At 34.1% G+C, this 16,301-nt stretch overlaps 2 protein-coding genes across 2 annotated transcripts in view; both read left to right on the forward strand.

Annotated features, from left to right (window-relative positions):
• The window catches only part of LOC135695021 (uncharacterized), a 50,621-nt gene extending 47,189 nt beyond the window's left edge, over positions 1–3,432 (forward strand). Inside the window, exons 20-21 of the mRNA XM_065213958.2 lie at positions 437–511; positions 1,092–3,432. Coding sequence (XP_065070030.1) covers positions 437–511; positions 1,092–1,199 — 183 coding nt within the window. The 3' untranslated portion in view covers positions 1,200–3,432. The remainder of the gene's footprint in view (positions 1–436; positions 512–1,091) is intronic.
• Positions 3,433–4,470: 1,038 nt separating this feature from the next.
• On the forward strand, positions 4,471–15,543 carry LOC135695025 (solute carrier family 71 member 1). Its single transcript, XM_065213963.2, has 12 exons — positions 4,471–4,970; positions 5,544–5,639; positions 7,076–7,138; positions 8,053–8,180; positions 9,609–9,723; positions 10,296–10,514; positions 11,296–11,409; positions 12,625–12,696; positions 13,215–13,327; positions 13,755–13,852; positions 14,144–14,307; positions 14,989–15,543. Exons 1-12 carry the CDS (start codon positions 4,860–4,862, stop codon positions 15,226–15,228), a joined length of 1,533 nt encoding a protein of 510 aa, XP_065070035.1. The 5' UTR covers positions 4,471–4,859; the 3' UTR covers positions 15,229–15,543.
• Positions 15,544–16,301: the final 758 nt, after the last annotated feature.

The following is a 16,301-nucleotide window of genomic DNA, read 5'->3' on the forward strand; positions in this document are numbered from 1 at the left end:
AGATATTCCATGTTTACTAAGAAAAACTTTGCTCTATGCCCTGGGTACCAGGGTCTCATGAATCCGGGGATAAAGTATTGTAGCCGGCTGCAGTGGCAAAAAATTGAGTGGTTTCCTAGCCTCGCTCAGAAAATATTTCTGTGACTAGTTTCAAACTAATTTGTTGAGACTAAAGAATGAGTTTTTTGAGAGATACTCTGGCACCCAGGGTATGTGCTATGTTGCTAAAAATATTGATATACAACTGCCTTAATTTGCTGGAAACAAAACTTTTTGAAATGTGAATGTGCAAATGACCATTCATTAGATTCGACTCCTTTCTAACGCCCCTCCCCTTAAATGGTTCTAACCTCCCCGACATATGTTGTCGTTAGCCACCAAAGAATCAATTTTCAAACTCGCTGTTCAAATTCAAATTTGCTTTGCTGTTTTGCAGGGGATTTTCATTACAAAAATTTTACCAGATGGTCCTGCAAAAGGAATTTTGGAGCCTGGCGATAAACTCTTAAAAGTGAGTACTAAATATATTAATATTTCATGAGAAGTAAATCTTTTAGCTTTATTTTAAAATAATCGCCGTTTGGAACGGCTTTGATTGATGCAAACTTCAATTTTGCTGTTCTTGGAATCAGTATCCTCCAAGATAATCTCTGTTTGCCTAGTGCATAAGTCCGTCTTACACCAAGCAGTGCTTTCATGTTGACCTGACGACCGTTGCCTTTCAAGATGTAGGGGGCTTGAGTTTATGAAAAGCTTTATCAATCTGTTAAGTCAGATTCAAAAGCTTATTTATTTTTAACGACTGCACAGGAAAAACCTTAACATCTTTAGAATGTGATGTTATATCAATAGTTTTGCTAGTTGCTATTTACAAATGTTATATTATGTTTCGTGAATTTTGGAGGCCATGACTCTTCTTTTAAGTCAGAGATGACATTTTAATTGATCATTTTTTATTGTTTCTTTGACAACCATACTATTGTTCGCCTATGCGTTAAGTCTTGTCATTTACAATATTGTAACTGCAAGCAGTTAATTCATTTTATTTCAAGTACCCTTTTTTAAAGTATATACAATGTTTTTTCTTAAAGGTAAATGGTTATGATTTTACACAGATCACACATTCGGCGGCCGTAGACGTATTAAAATCATGTGACACCGTAGAACTGGTCTTAGAGAGGCCACTCGTCGACGAATGACCTCTTCTGGGTGGAATATTCAGTGGCCTCGTAGTAATGTTCTCTATGAATTTAGTGCATCGAAAATGTTCAGAGCGTACAGTCAATGCCTCTACAAATAAAGGTTTTTGATCCCACTTCAGCAGATCACCCTGTTTCGTATATTAATGTTATGTCTCGACAGAACTGGGCAATTGTATAAAGATCTTTAAGTCTATTTTTTATACACCAAAGTGTTCTCTATGTTTGATACGATTCGCCATTAATGGAATGATTGGCTGGTGGCACCCATGCTTAGCTTTTCTGCAGATATACATAAATATTCTGTTTGCTGTCCAGCCTTGTCAACTTTCATATCAAAGTCATTTGACAGTTTTCAACTCCGTTTCGTTCTGAATTCCCTTCTGCGAAAAATTTTCTGAGAGCCCGAGCCTGCTCCCGTTGATTGATTGCTCTGCATTCATAGAGAACGCTTTGAGATGAGGAGATTTCCTGTTTATTCCTGCTTCTACGTTTTGAAACAGAGTCGATCTCAGTTTTAGAAGAAAACGTAACACGGCATTTATTTAGTCTTCATTTTGGATTTATCACTCTCGCGTTGTTTAATTCCTCTAATGTTATATCATGTTCCACAAGATACTGACTGGATTAAAAACCTGGACCTTAAAGTATGTAAATAATTAATAAAAGTGTAGAAAAATCATTGATAAATTTTGCATATACATTTAGGAATCACTGTACTAGTTAGTCCCATAATTCCATAGGACAATGCGATACACTGATGAGGCGTCTTATCTACCCCCAATCCTTCTTAATTACTAGAGAAACTGTTCAGAATCATCACCAGCCGCAAGAACCCTTGTGCTTTTCCCGGATGCTTTTCCCAAGCTACCTTCTCCAGTTCTCTATTCTCAAAGTTCCTAGAAGCATTTCATAGACTCGGTTTTTTTATTTTCGCAAGCCATTCTCTCCTTCCAATGCCAATGTTACCTGTTCCAATAGCTAAAACAATTTCTCTTTGATACGCAACATAAAAATACCCAGCCAACAACAGCCAAATGTTAGCCAAATTGCCAATAGTTTACCTTTAATCAAAATGATCATTTAGTAGTTTTTATAGTTTCTAGTTTCCATCCTGTTATTTATGCTGCGGAAAAATCACACTGCAAACTGATATCCGTAATGTTATCGAGACAGTTTACCATCGAGAGCGAAGTAGTGTAATCTAACATTTTAACCAGAACATTTTGTTTGAAAGCACGGATGTTATGATATTCTTATTATCAGTGATGAAACCTTGTAAATAGTTTTTGTTGCTGTATTATAAAATGGGCAGCCAGGCGATTTATGACTTGCAAGATGTTGCTCAGGCAGAAACGCAGAAATAACGCCGAAATAACGCCGAAATAACATATTGGGACAGCATAACGCAGAAATACAAGTTTGTTTAAGCCAAACTCTATCGAAACCAAGCGGCCTTACGTCTTTATTCCCATAAATGATCTGCGCTATGGTGATTTGTTGTCAAAGCTGTGCTCAGCAAAAAAACTTCCAGAGTTAAATCCAGATAACTGTTTGGTATTGTCCTGCTAGTTGTGCAATTGATTTGGTTTGAGGCATATACATTAATAAGAAAATCTTTAGCTAATCAAAATAGGCCTTAAATGATGATGAGTTTAAATGTTTTTATAGCGAAGTATTATCAGGATAGGTGTATGGAAGACTAACTTAGTCCGCTGTCTACGCTCATATATAGCTTAGGCCTAATTGCGAGAACTGTTCAAGACATAGGATTAAAGCATCTTGCAATACATTGTACTGGAATTAATTTGTATTTCAACATTTTTAAATTCTTATTTAGGCCAGTATACATCTAAATAGAGTTATCTTTTCACAATTCTGAGCTCTGCCTTGACTTGCTAATCATTTTTGTAACAAATGTGTCATTTGGGGACTTGCAAATACGCTGACACATTCATTTTTGCTCTTAGACCTTCATACTTAAGTCAGGTTAGCTTGAAGAAAAATCAAGTTAGATTTCTTAGAGTACGATTGTTTTTCGGCTGATGCATAAAGGCCAGTGTTTTTACCTGTGAAAAGATAATGTATGTGTTGTTAATGAATTAATTGTAATATAGGCTGTCACCCTTTTAAGTCGTTGTAAGCATATTTTCAAGATTAATCGACCTCACGGTTTCGCGATATAATTATTGTTATTCTTATTGTTATTATTATTATCAATTTTAATACCCAGTTTCTCTCTTTATGTCTTTCTCGTGTTCCCTGTCTATTGACATTCTAAGAAACATGTTTACTGTTTGACTCTTTGCAAAACCAGTTAGCGGCCTGCGTCAATTGTTTTTGTTAGGTATGCATTGTGTGAAACGATAGGTGATAGTTTCGTTCAATCAACCACTGGCAATTGAGCCAAAGAGAGGGTCTTTGAAAATGTTCTGGTAAATGGGATTTGCTTATTTAGGCATTGGAATTTGGACTTAGGTAACTGGAACGAGAAAAATCATCTCGACACGTTAGTTATTTCAAAGGAGTAGACATTTTCATAAACGAATTGAAAAATAGAAACTGCATTGATGTGGGCGTAGTCAAGCATTGAGGAACACGTGATTTGGATATTGCAAGCTATAAAAGAAATTGGAAAAACAACATTTGAAAGAAATTGGAATGAAGAGATATGCTATGAATAAAGGTAACCAGTATAGAGAAGCAAATAACAATGTCTAAGATAAATGAAGTTTGAAAAATTGTCTCTTCGCGAAGATAGAGTGATGTAATAATATTCTACAAAGTCAAAATGAAAACTGAAGTACTAGATATGTATGTTCACGCACATTTCTATGTGTGCAGAATACAGGCGCGTTAGTCCTTCGTTCTTAGCACAATAAAAGCTGTCTTACAAGTAAACCAAGAGGAACTCTTAGCTACTGAACCAATGAGTGGTTTATAATTAGAATGTTTCAAACGTTATGGGCGTGACTCTTGCTTACATTTGTAACGCTATTCTCTTTCTCTTGTTTAAATTATGAAAGATCAAAAACGATAATAAATTATTTAAACTAAACTATACTTTTATTGGTTCTTGATCATTGCCGAGTTCTTGTCAGATTTCTTAATATTCTTAGGTATGAAATCTTTTGGAAAATATCACACTTTTGACATTTCTTGATTTGAATTTTTCATGCTCAGATTGATTGGAAACGACATTATCCTCTCTTCAAGAAAAGTTGAGGAAACGAGGTGGCATTTCTTCCCATTATTGCATAATAGCCTCTCTCTCGCAAAGAGGTTGATAGAACAGGACAACAACTATGCAACACATCATAGATGCATGTTATTTCATATTTATAATATAAGGATTGGTCCGAGAGGTTGGATTTCACATTAGATACAAAAATGCCGCGGCTGTGTAACAAACATTGATAGTATACTTTTCAATAAACAGTCAATAAGCAGAGAAGAAGTTGTTGCTACAAAAGAGCTGATAAATAATACGAGATCGAATCAAAATTTGGTGGTGCCATTAGGCCTGAGCGGATGTCGGAGAAAAGACTTACCGGTGGCAATATTTTATGCCCCTTTCCAAAGCTGACTGATTCGACTCTGTATCTATAAAGACACTTTATTGAACGCATGTGTTTTGTTTTGATACACTAAGCTGTCCAGATGATTAAGATATCGTCCGGAAAGAAGAAAATAAAAAGAATCCTGGCGCTTCCAGGTGCCGCGGCCACGGGAAGAAATTGGCGTAGAAAGGAAGACAATAGGGATGGTTCTGTAAGTAGATTAATTGCCTTGGGAAACTTAATTACTTTCAGAACTTCATGTAACTGGTTAAAGATATAAAAAAAGCTCTTACTAAAATTCTATTTAACGAAAATAGATTGTGGCCACTCCAGATAAAATATCTTGCGGTTTCAAGAAAAGTAACACTCAGTGATGCAGAATATGGAAAAGCTAGGGTACCTGTAGTAGTGATGTTTATCAGTTCCATTGATCACGGATTAAGCCTGTTTATTTTCAAATAGTTAGTGCAATTTTGTTAAAAATTTATACGAAAAATTTGGATGCATACCCTTGCCCAAGAATTCGGCAAATATACTAGTCGTTGGTTTAGGGAGCTTTAAAACAACTTGGATACTGAATGATATGTAATTAATATATTACCTGTTGAAAAAAAATCTGTCAATGACATGATTAAAGCATTTCATGGTATATATTTATTTACTTTGATTTCCTTTGCCTTTTATTAAATTCATCCATTTATTCATGTTTATAAGAAATTTTATAAGATCATTGAAATTTTTTCATATAGAAAGTTTATAAGATGATACATATTTTCATACCTAGAGTGAAGGAACAGGCAAGCCAAGTGTTTATCATGCGACTGTTATCATCTTCCTGGAGTTCTTTGCATGGGGCCTCCTAACCTCTCCTTCAATCACAGTATGTTGTTTTTTGACAATTCTAATTTTGTATATCTGCTAAAGGCATTGAACCAAAATCTGCTGAGTCATGATTTTTGTGCTGCAAAGCTTTTGGTTGACCTTGAACTGGTCACATGAACTTGCCTTGCACTGATCAACAAAATAGTTTCCATCAATAGCAAGTTGGCGACAACAGATGCCAATATCACATGAAACTGCAGTGATCACACCAAAACCAAATGACGCCCCTGTAAAGAAGGACTATTTAGCATGACTTAATTCCTTTGATTTATGAACATATTTTCTATATTATTAATGTGTATTAATCTATGTCTGAAAAGTTATATTACTTTAAGCAGCCCACACAGAGGTGGTACCAGAAATTTTCCAACAGAGGGGCTGGAGCTTCCGACAGGGGGGCCTAAAATGACTAAAATAAGCAGTTTCATACGTTATTTTGTCAAATTTGCTCCGACAATAACCTAAAATTTCCTCCGATGGGGGGGGCTAGATGCTTCCAACAGAGGGGCTGTAGCCCCCCTAGCCCTCCCCTGGTGCCACCACTGAACCCACAGCCTACCATTTTAAAAGGCTATGCAAAAAATTTCTCAAATCTAAATGTAAATATTAATGTGAGATAAGATCAAGTTTATTAAAGTTACTGAAGTATTTAACACCTAAGTCTGTCATATAGCTGCTGTATAGGCAGAGATATACATACTTTTGTGTATAAAACTGGACCATTCTATGCCGCAACTTTGAATTTCAATCTTGAAACTATCATCTGGAAAAACTATCGTCTGGAAAAACTATCAGTATCAGTTTATGTATTAATTGTGATTTGTTTTTCAATTTCCACTTAAGTAAACATCATTCTAGATACAAGTGATATTTATCAATATTCAGGAAATATATTTCCAATGAATCTAAATATCTTTTAATTGTTTTGCAAAAATGGCTATTTTCTTTCTTTGTTTTCTTTTTGAAATAGAAAGTTTTGATAGATTTTCCTAAATAAGACACTTTTCAATGGCTTGAAATTATTTTGTTTTCCAATAAGGTAAAAATATTTCTATTTAAATCATTTTTCATTGCACAGTTCCTGGCACTGCATTTATAAAACTGCCTTCCAAAATATGTTTTTCTTTCTAACCTGAACCTGGATTTGATGGCAATGATAGGTTTAAAAAATATTGGCAAGGCTGGAATTAACATGTATGCATATGGTGTCAATTTGTAGTTTTAAAGATGTCTTATTGCAGCCTTTGTATGGTATATAGATCTATATATTGGTCATTGCTTGCACAGATATATTCGTAAATTATAATCATAAATTGTTGAAGTAATTTGTCTAAGACAATGTTTATAGGTAAATATAATATGCCCTTTGATGCTTAGCAAATCAAATATTTTGTTTGAAAGCCTTTGACATTTGCTTTGCTCTTTTTTTACTAGGTCCTTGGGGAAACTTTTGGTGAGCACACCTTTTTAATGAATGGACTTATTCAAGGAGTCAAGGTATAAATCAGTTTCTCCTGACGGCTTTTTCTGTGTGTATCAGTTTTGTAGTCATAAATTATTTCCATTATTGAAAGCCTATAAAATGATATCTGCTAATGAATGATTTCTTATTTTAATTACAGGTAAATAAATCAATCCATTTTATTTTCTTAATTTATAGAAAAAGTTGAAAAAAAGGTTTGAAAATGTAAAATTAATTCAAAAAAGAATTTCTCATTAAACTATGATAAAGCAATGTGAACAACTTACTATTATTAAGATGGCAAAATGTACTTTAGGTTTTACAATTATCATCTAAAAAAGTACTATCATGATATTCTTCCCATAAAGTAGAAAGAAAAAAATTGAGATTTGACTAAGATTTCATATTTTTGTAAGCTGGTTTTTCATTTTAACAAATTTCCATCAAAAGATCAAACTTTTGATTATTTCAGAAGTAATTTTCTAAGAATGAGTGTTTTTCTAAATGACAGCTGCATTTCTCTGTTTAGATAGAATGTCATTGCCATCGTTATCCTTTTTCATGTGCAGCAGCACTGTGCCAGATAGACAAAAGTGATAAAACAATTAACTTGATTGTAGATCTGATTAAACTTATGATACAAATTATCATACTTATAACAAAATGAGTTTCTAAATTAACATATCTTCTGTGGGAAAAGCAAGTGATAGGAAGGGTGTGTCAAAGTGAAAAGTAAAATGAATAGCATAACAAAGATAAAGTAAACAGGAAAGAATAGCAGAGGCATAATGTGAGAGACTGAGAATGCTGTAACGTGAGCATGTGATGGAAGGAATGAGAAGGAAAACTAGTTTAAATAGGTCTATACAGAGAGTTACTACAACTTCTCTCCTCTTATTCAGAAAAATCTTGTTTACTTTCTCCTTATTCGTATTTTTACCTCTTCTAGGGGCTCTTGTCATTTCTTAGTGCACCTCTCATTGGTGCATTGTCAGATGTCTGGGGAAGAAAGTCATTTCTGCTAGTTACAGTATTTTTCACTTGCCTTCCAATCCCTATCCTTAGGTTTAATCCTTGGTAAGTTTTATTTGCATATTTGCTTATATGTATCTTGAAACAAATATTTCAGGTTTTTAGAACAAAATTTATGTTTGGGGACAGGATACTTGAATAGTATCAGTCTTTGATGTTTTCACAGAAGTTAATATATCATGAAGATAATGCAGTATATGCGAAAAGAGTTTTCAGAGCATATTCATTTGAATCATATCCATTAACACACTATCATGGGCATTAGACAAGCCAATATGTGCTTCCTCTACCATAATCTAGAGCTATAGGCACATAGCTAATTGCCATGACCTAGCTGCTAATCACAAGAAGTTTGTCAATAAATGTTAGATGTAGAATGAAGAATGGAATCACATTTCACATCATATGTCACATTTCATAATGGATTTGATTGTGATAGGTTACTGCAGGTAAAAATTTTCACCCAAAAGGATTTCTTTGGTCAAATTTCTCATAAATTTGTTTAAATTTATGTAGGTATACAATTGATATCAAGAACATTAGCATCATGAAAACTTATGTGTAGTCTTAAATTCAGGCCCTTAATTTCAATCTGAAGTCAGAAAAATGTTTTTCAAAGTATTTTTCAAAATGAGGCCAATTGATTGACTGTTATATCATGGGCCGTGCTAGAGGGGTGGCTGGGGGGCTTAAGCTCTCCCACTTTTTGCAAAAAGCTTGTTAAAGAAAATAAAAAAAAGAAAAGAAAAGAAATGGAAGAAAATTAAGTGCGATAAATCCTTTTATTGCTTAATTTCCAAGTAATATGCTGAGGTCTATGAAGCCTTATAAAGTAATGAATTTCATTTAAAGACAGGGATTAATCAAACATACTAAAAGTGTGCCTTAAAAGTAGCAAAATGTTTTTCATTATTGCAAGAAAATCGAGCGCTGCAAGAAATATTCTAAAATGTATTTTTAGCTTATCTAGAGGGTGTGGTCGTAAAAAATTTCTGCTCTTTACGCCAAATGTATAACTTTACTTTAACCCTGAAATTGGAAACAGCTGTATTTTAATAAAGTATACTTGTTTGTAAATTAATTCTGGAATTTCCAAATGTTTGTAAATCAATGTTGGAATTTTCAAAATATTTTTGTACATATTCTGGTATGTTTTAAGATGTTTCATTTAATAAATATTTTGATTGAATATTGTTCATAGACATTAATATATTTGATATTTATTGATAAAAATATTTAATGAAACTTTAATTCATCGTTTCTTTTCAATTAACAAACATTTAAGTGAATAGTTTTCAATTATTGGTGTTGGTGTTGAACCATGTTTTCCATTTTTGAGAGAATATAATAACATCCAAAGAATGTTTTGTTATCTGTCCTTTTGTTGTGACTTCTGTAGCTTCATTGTGTTATTCTACTAAGAGCTCCATCTGTCATTTGTCCGTGAATTTAAATTAAAGTCTTTTCTTCTAGGTGGTTTTTTGCCTGTGTTTCAATATCTGGAGCATTTGCAGTCACATTTTCTGTAGTTTTTGCATATGTTGCTGACTGTACAGATGAGTCTGAGAGAAGTCAGGCATATGGACTGGTAAGAAAATCTTAGTGTAGATTGGTCTCATGATTTGGAGTGTACAGTTGAATACTTGGATTGCACAATGCTGTTTATCTGTCTGTTATTCATATTTTTCTCTATAGTATTTTAGAAATTTTTTGCTGTAATGAACTTTAAGTAAATTATTGCACATTTGTGCCAGAGATAAACTGCAAGGTAAAATGAAAGAACCATTAGCAAAAACACTTTTTAATAGGGTCATAATGGTAAAAAGAACTTTTTGGCACCAAAGTTGTGCAATTGTGTGTTAAGACTCTAACTATCTCTAACCAAATTAACCTGTGCTGAAATCTGCTGTATGTATTGAATTCAATGTTTTTAGTATGAGTGAAGTATTTGTTTACTCATTGTGAAATTTGATGCTACAATTAGAATGTTTTGTGGCTTTTTGAACATTTGATTGTTACATATGCAAGTTGGTTAATCAAACCAGGATAAAATTTGGTGGGGTGAAGGTTTATATGAAAAATAAAACGTTTTTCTCCAATTTTTTTTTTATTCTTGAAAAGTAGTAATATCATGCTTACAGTGATGCAATTCTCTTGCAGATATCAGCGACATTTGCTGCAAGTTTGATTACAAGTCCAGCCCTTGGTGCTTATTTAGAAAAATATTACCATGATGGTTTTGTCATTGCCTTGGCAACAGCCATTGCATTGTTAGATTTGTTGTTTATTCTACTGGCTGTTCCAGAATCACTTCCAGAAAGAATGCGACCAGTTTCATGGGGTGCACCAATTTCATGGGAACAAGCGGATCCATTTAATGTAAGAAACCATTATATTTTGTTACCTAATTTGGTTTGTTGTGAAAATTGTGAGCTTGCAGCTCAAAAAGATTATTTTATATTTGTAGCTGTTTTTTGAAGTACCCCAAAACTTATTCCTAGGCTCTGTCATAGTCCTAGCAAAATTTCAAATCCTGTGTGAATTTCACAATCTTTTTGCAAAAGTCTGTTTAATCAATAGACCATTTTCAAGAATTTTGCAGGGTTATCTCTCTTGCTTTTTGAGTATTTACATTTTCAAAATGGCAGGCTGTGTTTCTCACAAAGGTTTGTCTGAACCAGAGAACAAAAAGGACTAAAACAACTGTAGCTTTTATCCTAGATACAACAAAATTGCTTGTTTTGCATTGCAATTTTTCTTTGAAGCAGAATGGCCAAAAATAAGATATTAATCTGAAAGCACATATGAAGAGAGCTTGAGCACTACTAGGAGTTTTTTTTAAAAACCTTCATTGTGGTTTGATTATAGCTACAACTTCTCAATCTTTATGTTTCTAAGATGAATGATATTTGTAATGAAATACTTGGTATAATAGTCATCAATTAAAACTACTTCATCACTGTCTCCATCTTTGCTTGATGTTTAAGCATTTGTCTCCTCTGAAAAAAACATTGATAGCATTATCTTTTTAATTTGAACTCAAAATGCAAGTGTACAAAATGCAAATGTACAAAATGGAATGCAAAATAAAGAACATTCTATTTTGTAATTTTCTATGAACTGGATGTTCTTTGATTTATTGTGTCTTTTTCTCTTTCAGTCTTTAAGAAAAGTTGGACATGACACAGTCATACTTCTTCTATCAGTCACTGTATTCCTGTCATATTTACCAGAAGCTGGACAATATTCTTGTATATTTTTATACCTAAAACAGGTAAATTTAACTCAAAAATACTTTGCTCTTCATACTTACAAATGGCCTGCATTTTCAGTATTTTATCCATAGGCCAGTATTTTTTCAGTATTTTATTTGCCGTCTTTGAAAGCTGGGACCATCCCTCAGCCTGTATTTCTTCTTAAAAAAAATGCAAGTTCCAACTGATATAAATCCTTGCTTTCTCCAACCAATTTAAAGATTTTTAAGGCATTGCCTTCGAAGCAAAAGATTGGATTGTTTTCAGCCCTTCCTTATAGTTCATTTTATTGCCTTTGAACATAAATAATTAGGTCAAAAGGACCCAGAGGTTGCTCATATATATTTAGGAAAGCGGTGCTCAGCCTGGGGTACATAACATTCAACCAAAAAAAAATAACTTCTAGCTTAAAAATACAAATAATTTTTCTTCCCTCTGCACAAGAAAGTTTGCAATTTTTCTATATTTCTTTGAATTTCTATATATTCAAGACCCCAAAAATAAGTCATAATTTCCTGAACTCAACAAGTAGTTTTACAATTGACTGGCCCAAAAAAACCTTACCACTCCTATCCTAAAAATATTTAAATACCCCCCCCCCCCCTGGCTGAAGGTAAATGTCCAGATAGTAACATAATTTTTTATTAAACTTATTAGAATTCAGCATGTGATCAGACTCAGTTTGTAGAGGAGACGTTTCTTTTTCTGATCAATTCGGTAAATCTAACGAAATACTGAGAGTTTATCAGCACACCTTTCTCAAAAGCTGCCAATTGCGATCCAAACTGAGTTAAATTGTAAAACTCAATTTTAATAATTTTCTTTTAATGCCATTAAGCATTCGTAAAGTCAAAATAATCTCCTCTGGGCGATAATACTGCTTAGCTTTCAATGTTATAAACCATCTCCTTTGATCATAGCAATTTTTGTCTGATATGATTTTCTCTCTCTCTAAACTTTGTTTCTACCGTTCTCTGTCAGGCTCCGTTACATACCTCCTTTAACAACAATTGTAATTTCTTTCTAAATGAAAAAGTGTTTTAAAGTTTTTTCATTAGAGCTGGGTTTTTTAACATATTACTGTTTTAAGTTGCTAAAACTTTTTTAAAAACTATTTTTATTCTAGATGTCCTTTCGTAAACCAAAGTTTTTTATTATCATTCCAAAATTTCGAAAAGTTGAAGAATATATTGTAATATTTTCTTCTATTTATGTAATATTGTTTTGCTCCGTAGGTCATTGGTTTTGACTCAGAGGACGTGGCAACATACATTGCGGTTGTTGGTCTTCTCTCTGTCATAGTGCAGGTGTGCCTTGTTAACAGATTAAGTAGTCACTATTTAGAAACATCTTAAGTTGCAGTCTTTCTTTAGCAGGATGCAAATCAGGTTAATTTAGCGAGAAAAAAGTTGAATTATTGGTTCATAATATAATTCTAGCTACTTATGACTTTAAATTGTATAGATTAAATACAGCGGCATTTGGCTATTGTAGGGATGCTGACCAAGCATGAATAATTAAACGAAATTGTTAATTTCATACTCGAGGTCATTGCTTGTGGTTAAAACTCTAGAAACGATTTTTTAGATTCTAGAGTTTTATTCAAAATATTATTTTCACTCAGAGGTGCATTGTACTTAGGGCCACCCGCATTTTCTTTTGTTCAGTATTGCATTTTATCTTATATATAGGCAAGGTATTGGAAGCATTTGATTGAAAATGCAAAAGGGCCAACATTAACCGTAATTGTCTCGCAGAATAACTATGTAAATGCAATGCTTTGATTATTCTCAGTATTGTACACTCATTTGTCTTTGCTTTCTAGACTTTGGTTCTTGGAATTCTCATCAAAACTCTAGGACTAAAAAATTGCATCTTGCTAGCTCTTTCTTTCCAAACAATGCAGCTCCTTTGGTACGGCTTTGGTACACAGACGTGGTGAGTGGTGTTTTTGCTCTCTTCGGGCTTGAATTGCTTGAGCTTTTGAAATACTGAAATCGTTTTCCCAGTGAACAGGAAGAACTGATTAAGCTTATATTCAAGATAAATGTATAGTTTTGTAGTGGTTCAAATAAGTGCCTATTTTTCTACACATTGTTGTCTCTTACTACCTGTGCACCTCCAAATTTGAAATGAGTTTTCGTACAGCAAAATTTGAAGATTGCACCAAACATAACATACTAAAGCATTCTTTGTCCGACGCTATTTAGAATTTCAAACATCGGAGAATGACCGAATGTAAGCTGAAAATTTATATCCAGACCAAAAGCATTCGCACCTGCACAGTTGTAAAGCTAAATATCTAAATATCGAAATTCTTAAAGCCCTAGAGATTGAACTAACACTATAAGTCTCGTTTTTCTAGGATGATGTGGGCAGCAGGCTCCCTTGCTGCAATGTCAAGTTTGGCATACCCAGCAATCAGTGCAATGGTGTCATGTAATGCCGATCCGGATCAGCAGGGTATGTTTCCAGTCGATCGGATTTTTAACTGATCGTCTTTTTTTTGGGGGGGGGGGACTGCTTTGTATTGGCCGCTGTAAATTGTTTGGGTCTTTAGCCAAATACAATGTATTGGCGATGGCTTCGTAAATTGTACTCTTGTTGTTCCTGCTTTGATTTCTAAAGTCGTTGTTTTGATAATGATATAAAATGTGTATTTTTAGTGTGCTAGTTTTTTAATTGTTACCTGGCATGCTTGTTTTCTCTAAAGACTCTGTAATCAGCGTTTGATAAATGCATCTCAAATTTTAGGTGTGGTTCAAGGCATTGTCACTGGTATTCGAGGTTTATGCAATGGAATAGGCCCTGCTTTATATGGCCTAATATTCTATCTTTTTCACGTGGATCTCAGTGACAAAAAGTCCACACAACTACGTAGCAATTCAACCCTGCTCCGTGGCTTTGATTCAAATATTGTAAGTAGCATACTTCTCTTGTTCAGGTTTTTTATTTAGCAAGCCAAAATGACTATGGTTGGGGCTGTCTGTGTGCAAAGGTTTCTTTGATCTGAGGTTTGATATTTAAGGTGGTTGTATTAGCTGTTTTTGAAAGTTTTTAGTTGTTAGTTGTTGTTTGGAAGTCTTAAGTTGGCACAGGCTTCATTTTTCTTTTTGTTACCGAGTCGATTTCTTTTGTAAAATTACCTGTATTGTGACAAGCATAAACGTACCAGAATAGTGCTCTGTTTTCATGAAATGGTTAGGAAAAACGATGAATTTTTGGAAATTACTGTGTTTATTAGGTAAAAATTTTTGGTTCCCCTGTCACTTGATTGGTCATTCTTTGGTTGGCAGGTTTTTAATCAATCAGATTTAGTAGCTGGTTTCTGGTACATTATTCAGTAGCTGATACTTTCCAGGAAGCCTGGAAATGATTGATTTTAAGGGCCGTTTTTTAGTTGGTAATGTTAGGGAAAGGCCTGGGAGCCTATAGCGAATCCCGCACAAGGGAGGCGTTCCGAAGAGAAGGAGGAAAGATTAGCTTGACAGTTGTTTACAAATTAATCTGTGATGTAGATAAGAACGTGTAGTGCTAAGTCCGTCTATCTTCCATTGCAATATTCGTTCTTTACACAAGGTATTCGTTCTGCTTTTCAGACCACAACGATACCCGGACCTCCGTTTGTGTTTGGCTCCTGCTTAGCACTGCTAGCTGTTCTTGTTGCATTTTTTATACCTGATGGCAATGGAATGCCTAAAAAGAATAGCGTGGGCTCTCCAGGCAAGGCACGCCAACGATCAAGGACTTCGCTTAGTGAGTATGAAAGCGGTACAGATACACAGCTAAGTAATCAAGAGAATGTTTGTCTATTAAGTGATAGTAACAAGCCTGGTTGAACCCGCATCTTCATATATGTGTTCTCCTATCCGGTATAAAGCTCTCCACCCCAGATGGCTTTTGAAGAGTTAAGTCAGCAATCATCATTCGTGTCTAGGCCTCCAAGGGGTAGGACAAACCGAGGCTGCTGCTATCCGCCATGATCATATGGAATTTACTACGAGTCATTCAACAGTCATATTGAAAACATTCCATTGAAAATGAACTCCAGTTTGCTAGATTTTAATTTGTACGTATTTTGGAGCTTTAATCCATCTTGAATGTGTAATAGTTTTACTAATGTGCCCCTTGAACTTCGGAAAATGACGGTAGGGCTAGATTTTGATCCCATAATGTCATCTGTGCCATGATTTGCTCATCTGGCTTTTAAGTGATCCTGTATTGGCAGGCCAGCCCATTGCCCAAATCTGCATTACACATATCGTTGTACTCCGTAGCAAAAAGGGCTTTATTTTATTCGCCTCGTATCTCCTTCCTGTTTGTCTCGTTTATATAAAACGTTGCTATATTGTTGGTATAACAGCCAGAGTAGATGAGTGCTTTTCCAATACAATGCTTTCCATCCTTACAAATTTAACGAAACTGTGCATATATTCATAATTTTAGACACGTATATACAACTACTAGAGGTACGTGTGCGTGTGTTTGTACAGAGACTGACCCCGAAACACTTGCTAGGTAGCATGCGTGAATAGTGCACGCATTGGAATGTCGAGTTAGTAAAATCCTCGATATTTTCCATGTTGGATTTCAAAACAAAAAAGCAACACTATATTTTTTTCTAATTCTCTCAACATTTATACCCATCTGGGTTTAAAATAAAGTTCTGAACAAATTAAAGTTATAAAAAAGATAGAAAATTGATTTTTGTAATAACTGTTACGCTTTGATGTTTTATTAATTTAAGACTACTTTTTGTTTCAAAACGTAACTTTTTTTAATCGAATAACTACACGATATGAGAAGAAGCAAAGAGGTTTGATCTTCAAAATTCACTGCAAATAAAGCGCATGTTGCAATTTCAAGAATTGCATTTTAGATCCAAAGAAAAAAATAGAATAGATAGTTAGAA

Source organism: Rhopilema esculentum, chromosome 8 (genome assembly GCF_057945365.1).
Source record: "Rhopilema esculentum isolate cy_ngs chromosome 8, ASM5794536v1, whole genome shotgun sequence".
Taxonomy (NCBI): domain Eukaryota; kingdom Metazoa; phylum Cnidaria; class Scyphozoa; order Rhizostomeae; family Rhizostomatidae; genus Rhopilema; species Rhopilema esculentum.